Source organism: Thamnophis sirtalis, unplaced genomic scaffold (genome assembly GCF_051295495.1).
Source record: "Thamnophis sirtalis isolate CommonGarterSnake01/CBP01778 unplaced genomic scaffold, rThaSir2_p1.2 scaffold_1, whole genome shotgun sequence".
Classification (NCBI taxonomy): domain Eukaryota; kingdom Metazoa; phylum Chordata; class Lepidosauria; order Squamata; family Natricidae; genus Thamnophis; species Thamnophis sirtalis.
In genome coordinates this window covers 128944221-128957943 of record NW_028261381.1, presented here as the reverse complement: position 1 = coordinate 128957943, position 13723 = coordinate 128944221, and the positions used below count along the sequence as shown (strand labels likewise).

The 13723-nt window shown below is 38.6% G+C and overlaps 1 protein-coding gene across 1 annotated transcript in view; it reads left to right on the top strand.

Annotated features, from left to right (window-relative positions):
- The window catches only part of SPTLC2 (serine palmitoyltransferase long chain base subunit 2), a 50243-nt gene that overhangs the window by 12960 nt on the left and 23560 nt on the right, over positions 1-13723 (top strand). Inside the window, exons 2-3 of the mRNA XM_014068096.2 lie at positions 6763-6957; positions 13467-13621. Coding sequence (XP_013923571.2) covers positions 6763-6957; positions 13467-13621 — 350 coding nt within the window. The remainder of the gene's footprint in view (positions 1-6762; positions 6958-13466; positions 13622-13723) is intronic.

Below are 13723 nucleotides of genomic sequence, written 5' to 3'. Positions count from 1 at the left end.
GTAAATGGACAATTCACGAAACTTGTATATAATCAGCCACTAGGCTCTTTCCCTGGGTAAGGGTTTTCATTCTGATTCTGGCCTTCCGCTCTGTGAGCAGATCATCAAAGCATTTCCTCAGGGCAGCCATAAACCTATTATAGTCTCTCAGTAGGGGGGAGTCATTGTTATGCAGGGTAACCATCCAAGCCGCTGCCTTGTTCTCCAGCGCCATGGTAACTCTTATCTTGGCTTCTTCTGTGGGGAGGTCCTCTCTGAACTATTGCATGAAATTCCAGACTTGGACCAGGAAAAATCCTAGGTCCTTTGATTCCCCACCAAATTTCACACCAAGCGGAGGAACCTTTGCCATCCGGCGTCTGCGAGGGGGCCCTCCCCCTCTTGGAAAGGCTCTCGCGGCTGATTGCTGCTGGCCCCAGGGCTTCTCCATCCTGGTGAGCTCCACTGTCTGCCCCCAAGGCACCTCTTGGGCAGAACAGGGCCTTTGCAGTTCTCTGGTTCTGGGAGATCAGCTTTTCTTTTGGGACCGCTCTCGCATAAGCGTCGCATCTCCCATGCCTCTTGAAAAGAGTTTCATAGCCTGGCACATCACAAGGTTCTCCTCATCGGTGTCATGCCAAGCAGCTGCTGGCCCCCGATATGGCCTGGTGGTAACTCCAGTCGGAATTTCCTCATGGTCATACTTCTGTCCCACTCCCAACAACCACCTGGGGCAGACAGATCACTCCTCCAAATTCAGTTCCGCCATCCGCTCCATCTGCAAGGGACACGAGGATGCAGCAGCCCCCATGTCGTCCTCCTGGTCGCTGCCTGGGTAGGACATTCTTTTGAAGGTTTTGGTTTTATTTACACTCCCCTTGGAAGGTGTTAGCTCCGGGATGAGTGCGAAAGTAAGATATTGCTTAATGTCAAGCCAGCCTGCCTCAGCAACCAAGAAAGAAACCACTCAACTCCATTTCACAGAATTAAGAGTACTTTTAATGGTTATGAAAAGATAGCAGCTAAGCAAAGCAGGATCTGAGGCAAAAGCATGCGTAATCATAAATATCAATATGTGACCCACCCACTCCTCTGGTAACCCCATCCCTAATCCAATCTGCAAATCGCTCAGGTGTCATGTGAGTTCCATCTTCAAAAAACATCATCTGGTTGGTATGCAGGACAGTTGGCCTTGGCGGGCCCATCCACTATCTCCAGCATGCACAGTAGATGGTGAAAACAAAACTCCCTTTTTACAATCTCTCCTGTACTTAAAACTTCCCTTCCCAAATACCATGCCTCCCCCTCCCTGTTTCAATGGCAGCCGAAAGCAAGTAGCGAAAAGAGGCTGACATCACGTTAGCAACATAGTTGTTAAGCAGGATGGATAAAAATCGATTTCTTATATTTAAATCAGATTTATTTTTATTTTTATCAAATTTAATAAATTTGCTTTTAGAGTAAAAATCTAAAGATAGTTTTCTATTTAAGATGCATAAATAATTTAGTTTATTCAGCATGAAATGGAGCTTAGTTATGAGGCTGTATATTCTGCAACATTGGGACTGTCAGTAAGTCAACAGCAGGTCAGAGGAGTAGCAGAGATATCAGTTGCTCTCTAAAAATTATGATTTAAATCGAATTGATTTAAACCAAGCCTTTTTACTAGTGATTTAAATCATGATTTAAATTGTGATTTAAATTGTGATTTAAATTGAGTTGATTTAAATCAAATCCACCCTGTTGTTAAATGAATCTGGCTTCCCCACTGACTTTCCTTCTCAGAAGGTCACCAAAATTGATCGCCTAACCCTGGGTACTGCAACCATCAAAATTACATGCCAGATGTCAAAGTGTTTGAATTTTGATTACATGACTATGCTGCAACAGTTGCATGTGTGAAAACAGTCACTTTTTTTTTACTTTTTTTAAAAGTAATCTTTATTAGTTATACATTTTTTAAGAGTAAAACATACAAATAGAAATACAATTTTAAACATACAACCCCCCTCCCCTCCCCCCCCCCCGCGGTGACAGTCATTCACAGCCCAACTTTTTTTTTCCTTCCTCATTGTTAGATCTCTAAGCCACATCTTCTCATTACAAAATTCAGGGATCTATTACAATACCCGTGCTCACTTTTAACTTTCCTCGTTTTAAGTCCCTGCTGTTCTCCTTGTCGCCCACATATACCATAAGTTCCAGCTAAGGTAATGTTCCGTTTCTCCTTTGTCCCTCAGCCAACCCGTCATTCTGTCCATTTCTGCACATTCATAGATCTTTTTAATTATAGCATCTTCCGACGGTATGGTAGTGGATTTCCAAAATTGTGCATAAGTTATTCTTGCGGCCACAATTATATGTAGGCTCAAATGCCATATTGAATTGCTCATGTTTTCTGGTTTAATGCTTAGTAGAAGGTTCTCGGGTCTCCATTCCATGCTTGCCCCGGTAACCTCTTTTAGCCATTTTTTAATCCTTCTTCAGTATTTCGTGGCCTCAGTACAGGACCACCAAATATGGTAGAATGTGCCATCCTTTCTTCCACATTTCCAACACAGTGGAGATAACCCAGGAAACATTTTGGCTAACCTCGTTGGGGGGAAGTGCCACCTATAAACCATCTTGTATATGTTTTCTTTGAATGCTGTAGATATTGTAAGTTTAATGGTCTTACTCCATAGATCCCACCATTTGCCCATTTCAATCTCATAGCCAAAGTTTCTCTCCCATGCTATTAGAAGGCTTTTATCCATCTCTTCATTAGCATCTTGGCAGGTCAAAAATTGATAAATCTTCGATAGCATTTTCTTGTCTCTGCCAAACAAAATCTTATCTAGCCCCTGAAGGTTAGGGTAGATCCCAAACCGTACCTTATCGCTTTTAAACCTGTTTCTAACCTGTAAATATTCCCACCATTCCAGATTCCTGCCCTGCTGCTCTAATTCCATCTTTGTTTTCATGTTGCCATCTTCTGTCATGATGTCTTTATATGTTATGTTTCTTGTCCAATTAAATACACTGGGATGCGTTAAGGCCTCTAACGGTGCCAACCAGCACGGAACCCTAAGGTAGTATTTTTTCCTTGTCTTTTCCCAGACCACCATCAAAATCTTCCGAATATAATGTCCCATGAAGTACCTATGGGGTGTGTCTCTTTCTTGCCAGAGGGAGGCATGCCATCCCTGAGGGAGGTCATGTCCCTCTATAGCCAATAGGCGCCTTCTACTCAACGTCACCCAATCCTTCACCCATGTCATAATTGCTGCATTATAATATGCTTCCCAGTTGGGTACTCTGAAGCCTCCCAGTTCTCTACGTTTTTGCAATATTTGGGCTTTAATTCGTGCTTTCTTGCCTTGCCATATAAATCGAGCCACTATTGTCTCCCAAGATTTTTAAAAAAATTTGTCCAATTTAGTTGGTGCCATTTGAAACAGAAACAAAAATTTTGGTAATACATATGTCTTAACTGTCGCAATCCTGCCCATCAAAGACAGTTGTTTACCACTCCAATTAGTCATATCTTTAGATACCTGCTGTAGCAATTTCATATACAGTCACTTTTTTTCAGTGCCATTGCAACTTCAAACTTGGGTTACTAATCTGCTGTCATTAAGTATATCTAGGAAGAGTAATGTGCTGTTTTTTTTCTTGTTTCCCTTATTGATTGATTGAGGTGTTTCTAGGTGTTCCTTTTTTTATTATGACAAAAGTATCATCTGTGTACCAGATCCCTACTTTTAGTTATAGTTGTGGAATGCTATAGTTTCTAGATACTGCCTCACAGTTTCTGCTATGACAAACAAATCAAAGAAACACCCATGGAATCACCACTCTCAGTACTCATAGCAGAATGTATCATCATTCAAAACAGGCAATAAAAAAGTTAAGAACTGAAATAAAAAAGTGAAAAGACATTATGTACAGTAATCAACACCCAGATGAGTAAATCAAACAAGCAATCAAGCAGAAAACAATACTCCAATCAAAGAACTTTCAAGGAGAAAACATATCCCCACCAACATTAGCAAGGCAAACTAATCCCAAATTCATTACCACTGATGTTACTTAGTTGGACAATGAATTATCTGCAAACAACCATACTCACAGAGCACCAAAAATTCTACAGTTGAAGCCTAAGCTACTGTATATATTTTCTATAATGGCAGGTATCCAAAGAAGACTATAAAAATAATTAAGGAGCAGTTGGTGGCTGGGGAAAAAAGTCTGAGGATGAAAGAGAATATGGCTACTAGATTGCTTTTTATTGCAATGTTTTTCTTCATTTTTTGTTTTGTCTTATTTAAAAAAATTGAAACCATATTTTCATTCTCTCAAATAAAGTTCATGTATTTTTCTTGTTTTTTTCTTGTTTCACTCAAAAATGATAAATCCCTACTGGGAAAGATTAATTATGTACAGAAATAATCTCTGCACAAAGACAGATATTTCATATCTAACAAAATACTTACAACAACAATTATCCATGTTGGCACTAAGAGATATGAAGACTAAACTCAACTGTGTTGAAGAAAAGAACTTTGAATTTGTCAACAAATCAGAGAAGGGATTGGCTTGCAAATTAAGAAAAGAAAAAAGGGGTGATCTTGAAGCTATTATTACTACTTCAGTCCTGTTGGAATCTTGAAGCTGCAAGAGGGAGATACAATTTTACTGAATAATTATGCAATAAACTTTACATCAATATTACTACTCTAATTTGTATAAAAGGTAGGGCATTTTCCTGAAAAAATAGAATGTTACTTTGAAAAGTAAAATTTACCGTGACTTGCAGATATACAAAGACAGATTATGAATTATCCTGGAGTGTGACAATAATGAAAATTGTCAAAGATGAAACCAGAAAACGCCCCAAGTCTACATCGTCTCTCAGGAATTATAATTGATGTTTTGAAAATAATACTGGCTAAATTTAATACCAATTAGAAAAAAACTTGTAGATTTTCTGCACAAAATAGAAAAAAAAATTATAACATAGATTTTGAGTGTTAGTGACATATATAGATTATAAAGATGGGGGTTACATTATAATTTTAGTACAAGAACTCAAATTTTATTTTTATTTGCTCTAAAAGAAGTTGGAAGTCATTCATTTTTTATGTATTTTGTGTATTTTTTATTTTACTGCACCTCTCTCTGGTATTTCTTTCTATATTCTTACTTCTTTTTTTCTCTCCATATTAGTTTTCTGTTAGTTTTTTATTTTTTTAAAGCTTAAGTTATATTTAAAAAAGAAGTAATCTTTGCAATCACCCAGGGAACAAAATGGGTAATATCTTAATATCTATAGCTTGTGCAAGATTTAAAATTTTTATCCAGTTTTAAAATCAATGTTATGCAAGCTGTGTAAAAAGATAAAAGCAATTCACCAGATTTTCTACAAATCTCAAATAATGTTGGGCTAATAAATTTATAAAAGATTTTTAACATTCAACAGGAAAACCACACAGTTAATAAAACATGTTCTTCTAGGGATCCGAACCTGTATAAAATGTTGATGATCTGAAAGATTTATATAGGAGAAAAAGCAATCCTTTGTGATCCCATGCTGTTTATACTAGTACTTTGATCTCCGAAACCATAGGTCTTATATCCTGCACAAAGTCCAGTCATAACTTGGTGGTTGCCTATGGCTGTTAAAATATAATGATTTTCTTGGTAATCACAGCTTTGCATTAGTATCTCTCAAAGTCCCTTTCTTTCCTCTTCCTGAACTTAATGCTACATAAAGAGCTTTACAACTGTTATCTAACCTGGCAGCTGTCTCTCAATGTTGTCCAGCAGTATAATGGAAATCCTGTTATTGCTTTTAACCATGATCTGCTCAAGGTGTTGATGCTGCTGCTTTAGTTTTTAATATGGTACTTGATGTTCACTGTGTCAGTCAATAGATACTGGAAAGCCAGAATTCTGACAAAACAATTTGGTTTTTCAAGCTGGTCATTCTTCAGTCTCAGAAGGATAAAATCTACTCATCATTCCCAGAATCAACAAAATATCAACTCATGGGGCTTGCTTATGTTTAAAATCCTGCTGGATTAATGTTTCGGAGAATCATTGTTATGGATTGAAAACCAAGTAGAGAATTAAATTATGATTTTTTAAGGAGTTGTTTATTTATTTTTCCTTTTACATTATAAGGTAGTTGTACTATTATAATTCCAAGAAAAAAATAATTAAAAGTAATACCTAAATATATTAAATATTTATATTAGAATTGGAATCCCTAAAGCTATAGAGTTTTCCTTTTTAGTTTTTGGGAGAATATGAAAATAAATAAGATGTAGTTTAGGAAAACTAACTCATAGTTCTGACAACTCTGCAAATTTCTCTAACTCTTTAATATGGCTGGCTGAACAAAAAGCATTTGAGAGAATCAAAATCATACTATCTGTGAATAGAGTTAAAAGAATCATCTTATCTGCCACTTTCATTCCAAAAACCTGATAATTAGATTAAAATGTTATTGCCAACACTTCTATGGCTAAAGTGAATAGTAAAGATGATAAAAAGTAGCCTTGTTTGGTACCTTTGGATATTAGTTGGTTGATAAATATTTTCAAATCATCTTATGAAAAGCAGCCGCAAATTTGAATTTAATTAATATTTGTTTTAAAATTAATTTACAGAGTTAAAATGTGATTATTAGCTAATGGTTCTGAGGTATAATAAGCAAAACATAATACTATTTGTCTCTGGGTAGAATAAGAGCTCAAAGGAGATTGATTACTCCCATATTTTATATTTTATTTCCTCCAGATTCATCATATTACACATAATGGAGATTTATATAACAGATCTTTCAATGAAACTTTTGAAGAAACACCAATGCTGGTTGCTGTGCTGACTTATGTAGGTTATGGTGTGCTCACCCTTTTTGGATATCTTCGAGACTTTCTACGGCAATGGAAACTTGAGAAATGCCATAATGCAACTGAAAGAGATGAACAGAAGGTAATGTTTTGATTTAGAGGCTAAGTAGCAGTTAATATGAATTCAGTGAAATGGACATGTATTAAAATAGGCAATCATTGTTTACCAAGTATAATTTTCAATCTGCACTACTCAGCATTAAAACATGGACCGAAGCATGCTTAATTAACTGTAGTTTAACATTTAAATTTATTAGTTAAATCGTAGTTTGTGATGCTTCAGGCTCGTCTTCTTATCCTCTGAAAGTATTTTAAATCATACAGTACTGCCTAATAGCATGTGAATTACAGTATATTCTTGTTGTTGGCTGTCAGCTAAGATGAGGTGAAGAAATTAATTACTTGCCTTTCAGGCAGGTCTTGGCAGAGGTGAAAATAATACATTCTTGGGTAATTCGTTCAAAGAGAGAAAGAGATTCCCTTTTTATTGCTTCTCTCATATACACTTGTTTTTTCATGTTTCTTAAAAAATAAAGTGCCTTATTATTGTGATGTAAAAAAACAAAAGAAAATATTGGAATTATTTATCATAAAATTCCTCCCTACAAATTTGACCATAATGGTAAAAGTTATATTTCTTTGCTTCTCTATTGAAATATGTATATAATGCTGACTAAAAAAACATATCCAGCAACCTAATACCGGTAGTATACAACATCTTTCTGTCCATCATTGTATAAGAAGTCTTTTAGGCATAATTTATGTGGAAAGAGCCCAAAATGTTCTATTATGATGTTTCAGTACAGGGAGTTCTAACCAAGGAGACCTTTACATCCTTGACAAGCAACAATTTTTCTGAAATTGTTAGCAGATTATCAGTTTTAGCCCAATACATGGTAATAGTAAGACAAGCAAAAAATAATAATAATAATACATTAATGTTCCAGTTCTTGAGCTGTATTTTCAATCACAAGGTAGCTGCAACTAATTATTCCCAGAAGTGTTCGATAAAACAATATTTTAGCTTCATTCTAAGAATAAAACTAACTAGTTTCTGATTTTTAAAGCATGTTTTAAATATAGGATATTTGAATTCATTATTGCAATGGTCACATAGTTATCATCTACTACCTTTAGGGAATAACTGAAATGTATAAATTTGTCTTCTTGTTGCTTGATTAATAATGCATATTGAGCATGTTATGTTAGCTGGAATTTATAGCAGAATATATTTCTGAAATATTACCAAACTGTACTAACTGTGTGGTGGGATTCAAATTTTTTTACTACCTGTTCTGTGGGCGGATTTTGGTGGGTGTGGTGCAGTTTGGTGGGCGTGGCAGGGGAGGGATACTGTAAAATCCCCATTCCCTCCACCACTCCAGGGGAAGGTTACTGTAAAATCCTCATTCCCTCCCGATCAGCTGGGACTCAGGAGGCAGAGAATAGATGGGGGCGGGGCAGTCAGGTTGTATTTACCAGTTCTCCGAACTACTTAAATTTTTTGCTACTGGTTCTCCAGAACTGGTCAGAACCTGCTGAATACTACCTCTGGTACACTGGCAGAAAGGTAAGTAAGTGGGTAGTAAATTGTACCAAAACAGAGAATTGCAGAGAAGTGCAGGGCTATATATGATTTAGAGGGACACAGTGGCTCAGTAGCTAAGACGCTGAGCTTGTCGATCAGAAAGGTTGGCAGTTTGGTGGTTCAAATCCCTAACACTGCATAATGGAGTGATCTCCCATTACTTGTCCCAGCTTCTGCCAACCCAGCCATTCGAAAGCATGTAAAAAGGCAAAAAGAAATATAGAAACCACCTTTGGTGGGAAGGTAACAGCATTCCATTCGCCTTCGGCATTTAGCCATACCAGCCACATGCCCACGGAGATGTCTTCGGAGAGTGCTGGCTCTTTGGCTTTGAAACGGAGCAGGGAAGATTGCAAGCAGAGCAGGCAGAGGGGAGATAAATTCTTCGATGGACTGCAGGACTGGAGCTGAAATCCTGAAGAGTTCAGCTTCATTCCTGCAGCCTCATGAAGAATTTTCCCTGCGTGCATGGAGGAGAGGGAAACCCTTCAGGGAAACCACAAAGCATTTGCAGGAACATTTGAGCGAGAAAGAGCTCCCTCCTGCAAAGATTTCATCTCCACACAAATCTGACATCCATCAGAAGGCAACTCTTTCATTCTGTTCCCTTAACAAATCACTATCTGGAGTACCGGGATTGCAGTCATTGAGTGAAATAATTATGTGGCATTTTGCTTCACTTAATTATCAAGATTCTTGTCCTGATTGTGGTTAAATCAATCACTACTTGTATTTCTCTTTCAATTTTGAGTGTGATGTAAACTATGACTGTTGCTGTGAGCTGTTTGGAATCATGAGATACGATAGGCATCCATATCAATTCTGAAAATAAATAAATGTATCCTCTTTCTCAGTCAGAAGGCTTAGATTGTCACAGAGACATCCCCAATAAGCATGCACAAGATAGAGGTGTTATATTTTGCAAAGGCATAAGTATAAGTATAATCTTTATTGTCATTGTACTTAAATACAACGAAATTGGTTGAGCAGATTTCTCTGACCCAGTGGTTCCCAAACTTGGCAACTTTAAGACTTGTGGACTTCAACAGAGCTGGCTGGAGAATTCTGGGAGTTGAAGTCCACAAGTCTTAAAGTTGCCAAGTTTGGGAACCACTGCTCTAACCCTTTACTCTCTTAGAGCAGAAGATAGAGAAAAATGTTGCAGTGTTTTTTGTAAGGCTGATGCTAGTAATTTAAGGTAGGAAAAGGACTTGGCTCTCTTCTCCTCAGGAATTTCAATCCTCAGATAGTAGGTAGTTCAAGAATAATAGAAGCAGAAGGAAAATATTTTAGATAATGATTATTTTGGAAAAGATAGGTTTAAAAATTAACTAGAAATTCCACTTTGAGTTTTTTTTTTTCTCTATGATATTAAGGCACAACTCATTCCTTCATTTTCATTATTTTTTTATGGAGGCTCTTGTGTAGAAATAGAAAAGGGAACAAGCAAATTACCTGATGATCCTGGAGAAAGAAGGAGGAAGAGACAAATACAAACTATTGCTTTTCTCTGGTTTGAAAGGAGCCAGTATACGGACACAATAAAAGTCATTGTTTATGGTACATGGTGCTAGTATCTGTGGGGGTAGGGGAAAGTTAGAGTGTCCTGTAGTAGAATGGAATTTAAAATGCTTCGGCAGCTTGTAGTGTTACTAGATGCTACATTCCAGTTTTAAATGTTACAAGATGATATACACTGTTTCCTATATCATTCCTACACGGCATTTCTGGGGATAAATAACCCATAAACATGCTGAAACCTGGGCTGTTTTGCATTCTTCTAGTCAGGAGACCATTGATCTCTGGAATTGTGCATGCCAATGAGAGGTAAATGTCTATGGATTCTCAGTCATCCAGTTCATAGTTGTGCCAAAGGTACTTTTTTCAAGACGCAACTGGACTTTCTTGGGGTTTTTTAGAAGACCTTTCACTTCTCATCCAAGAAGCTTGCTGACAAAGTTCTGTGAATTGTTGATGTGAAGTAACCACCTTATTAGCTCCTCTAGTTGGGACGCAGTGGCTAAGATGCTGAGCTTGTCAATCAGAAATGTCGGCAGTTCAGTGGTTCAAATCCCTGACACCGCATAACGGAATGACCTCCCGTTACTTGTCCCAGCTTCTGCCAACCTAGAAGTTCGAAAGCATGTAAAAAATAGGAACCACTTTTGGTGGGAAGGTAACAACATTCTGTGTGCCTTTGATATTTAGTCATGCCGGCCACATGACCACAAAGATGTGTTCGGACAGTGCTGGCTCTTTGGCTTTGAAACAGAGATGAGCACCATCCGCAAGAGTCGGAAACAACTAGCACATATGTGCAAGGGGACCTTTATCTTAGTTGGCAATATCACCCATCACATCACACAATTCATGTGATAGCTGGTGTTGCTAACTAGAGGAGCTAATAAGGTGGTTAGATCACATAATTCATGGAACTTCATCAGCAAAGATTGGAAACTAAAATTGCACAAATTACTAAACGTATCAACTCTGTGGACAGATACATTAAATTAACGTGGGAAGATGTTAAGGAAAATAATCTAGCTTTCCTGGACTGTGCAGTGCACATTAAGGAAGACAGAAGCCTTAACATTGAAGTTTGCAGAAAATCCACATAAAGAGATCAATATTTACATTTTGATTCTCACCACCCACTGCACAAAATGGGAATTATCAAAACCTTACACCACTGAGCTGAAGGCTTGCCTACCAGCAAAGATGGGAAAGAAAAAGAAGGATGCCCTCAGAAGGTGTGGCTATCCCAAGTGGGCCTTCATCAAATCAAAAAGACCCAACAGAAGCTCCTTCACAATAGACAAAGAAGAGAACAATAAGCTTGTCATTCCATACGTTGCAGGAATATACCATATTTCCCTGAAAATAAGACAGGGTCTTATTTTCTTTTTACACACAAAATATGGCTTCAGCCTTATTATCAGGGGAGGGCTTATTGTTTTGGAGTTGCCGGTCGGCTGCTCTCTTGTGAGCAGGCTCCCAAAGAGCCGGGCATAGCCTCAGGGGTGAACAGCTGTGTTGTTCAGTCACAGTAGCGCAACACAGCAGCCATGAAGCAAACATACTCAGGAGCAGCCACCCGGCAAACCCCCTCTCCAGCCGGGCACAGTACCATTCACTGACCTAGGGGTATCGCCAAGCCGTGTGAGCGCCTGTTCGCCACTGCCCGGCTCTCGCACCTTGGCCCCTTTGAAATGCCAGTGAAAGGCACTCTGCACGGCTGGAGAGGGGGGGTTACGCGAGCGGCTGTTCCACTCCCACTCATGCGCCTCCCAGCCTCACGATGCTCTGGCCCAGCTCTCCCTGCAGAGCCAGAGCACCTCCGCTGCCCCCGCCGCCACCATCCCAGCATGGCTTTTTTGGCAGCTTCCAAACCGAGTCTTATAGCAGTGGCCGCTCTGGGTGTACGCTCTATGGTTGTGAGTCAGCTGCCGGCAGAGCATACTCCCAGAGCGTACAACCATAGATTGTGCCCGGCTGGAAAGTGCCCGGCTGGAAAGGGGGTTTGCCAGGTGGCTGCTTGTGAGCGGGGTTGCTTCATGGCTGCTGTGCTGTGCTGCTGCAACAGTGCAACACAGCTGTGCGCCCCTGAGGGTGTGCCCGGCTCTTTGGGAGCCCGCTTGCAAGAGAGCAGCCGCCTGGCAACCCCCCCCCCTTTCAGCTGTGCATACCGCTGCTCACCTACCTAGGGTATCCCGAAGGTGCCAAGCTACATGATCACCTTTGCTCCTCCCCCCGGTTCCCACGGCTTGGCACCTTTGGGATACCGCTAGGTTGGTGAGTAGTGCTCTGCCTGGATGGAGGTGGGTGGTTGTGCAGGGGGGTTATTTGCGGGAGAGGGCATATTTTTGCCCACCAGAAAAATGTGGCAAGAGCACAATTTGATTAGGATGAAAAAAACAACATTATTTTAGTATTGGACACTCATTCCAAATTGGAATACATATAGTAATGACTTTAGCTTGGTGAATTTCAGGCAAATATATAGTGGTACTTAGAAACCCAGTGAACTTTTGGGATGACAGTTTGCCATCCCATTGATGGCAAACTGTCATCAACAGACAATACCCATTGCCTTCTAATCTTGATTCAGAAGATCTTAAACTCAAACCCATGATTGAGGGAGAGAAGATCCCAGAAACAAATGAATGCCAAATACTGAGAAAAAAACTAGGATGTGTGTCTATGTCTAGTGGAGGCTGAAACATACATACAAAAAGGAATAGGCCAGTGTACATAACCCAAGGAATACATTGTCTGTATAATGTACAAAAAATGGGGAGCAAAGAGAAAATACTTAAAGTCTTAACACAGGAATGATAATATTTCATTAACACTACTGAAACTTGGGATGAAAAAAATAAGATTAATTAAGAAGAATAATCCAGACAAAAGAAGTGTTATTAAATATGGAAAAAATGCACACGTGTTGAGATCCAAGAATCTGAGCATTCTAGAGCATTTGATTAAGAATATAAAGCATCTTTTTTACATTTGAACTTAAATTTGTTGTGCAAGTTAAAATGACCAAATGTGAAATGTGTTGCTTAAATTGGCTTTCAGTACTAGAGGAGTGTCAAGCAGTATTTTAAATGCTGTGTGCGCATTTTAACCAGGCCTCACAAATGTGGTGTGCTGCTGAAGGTAACCTAGTAGATGAAGTATATCATCAAGTTGTATTTTCCAAGTAATAAAATTTTGAGAAAATAAATGCTGGAATGTCAAATTATATTTCAGTATAAAGTGCAAGCCAAAAATGTAGAAATGAGTTGGATAGGTCAGCTCTTACTTATTTAGCTAACTGTTATAAAAAGCCTACAAATAATTAATACTTGAATATTCTCAAAATAAGAATCTCATATTCCCTGGGTTTGACTAGCACAAATTCCACTGTTGAATGAAAATCTGATAAATAAATCATCTATGGCTTCCAGATAATTTGCAAAGTTGACTTACCATTTATATTAATGCACTTCTCATGTTTTTAGGACTTTGTTCCTCTGTACCAAGATTTTGAAAACTTCTACACAAGGAATCTTTACATGCGCATCAGAGATAACTGGAACAGACCGATTTGCAGTGTTCCAGGAGCAAAAATGGATATATTGGAACGAGTTACTCATGATTACAATTGGACATTCAAGTGAGTAAAGTTTCCAAAAGTTTTTAAATAGCTAATCTTTAGAAGACTTGAACAGTTGAACAATAACTTCATCAGCCATTCCTTCATAGTGGGCGGTGCCAA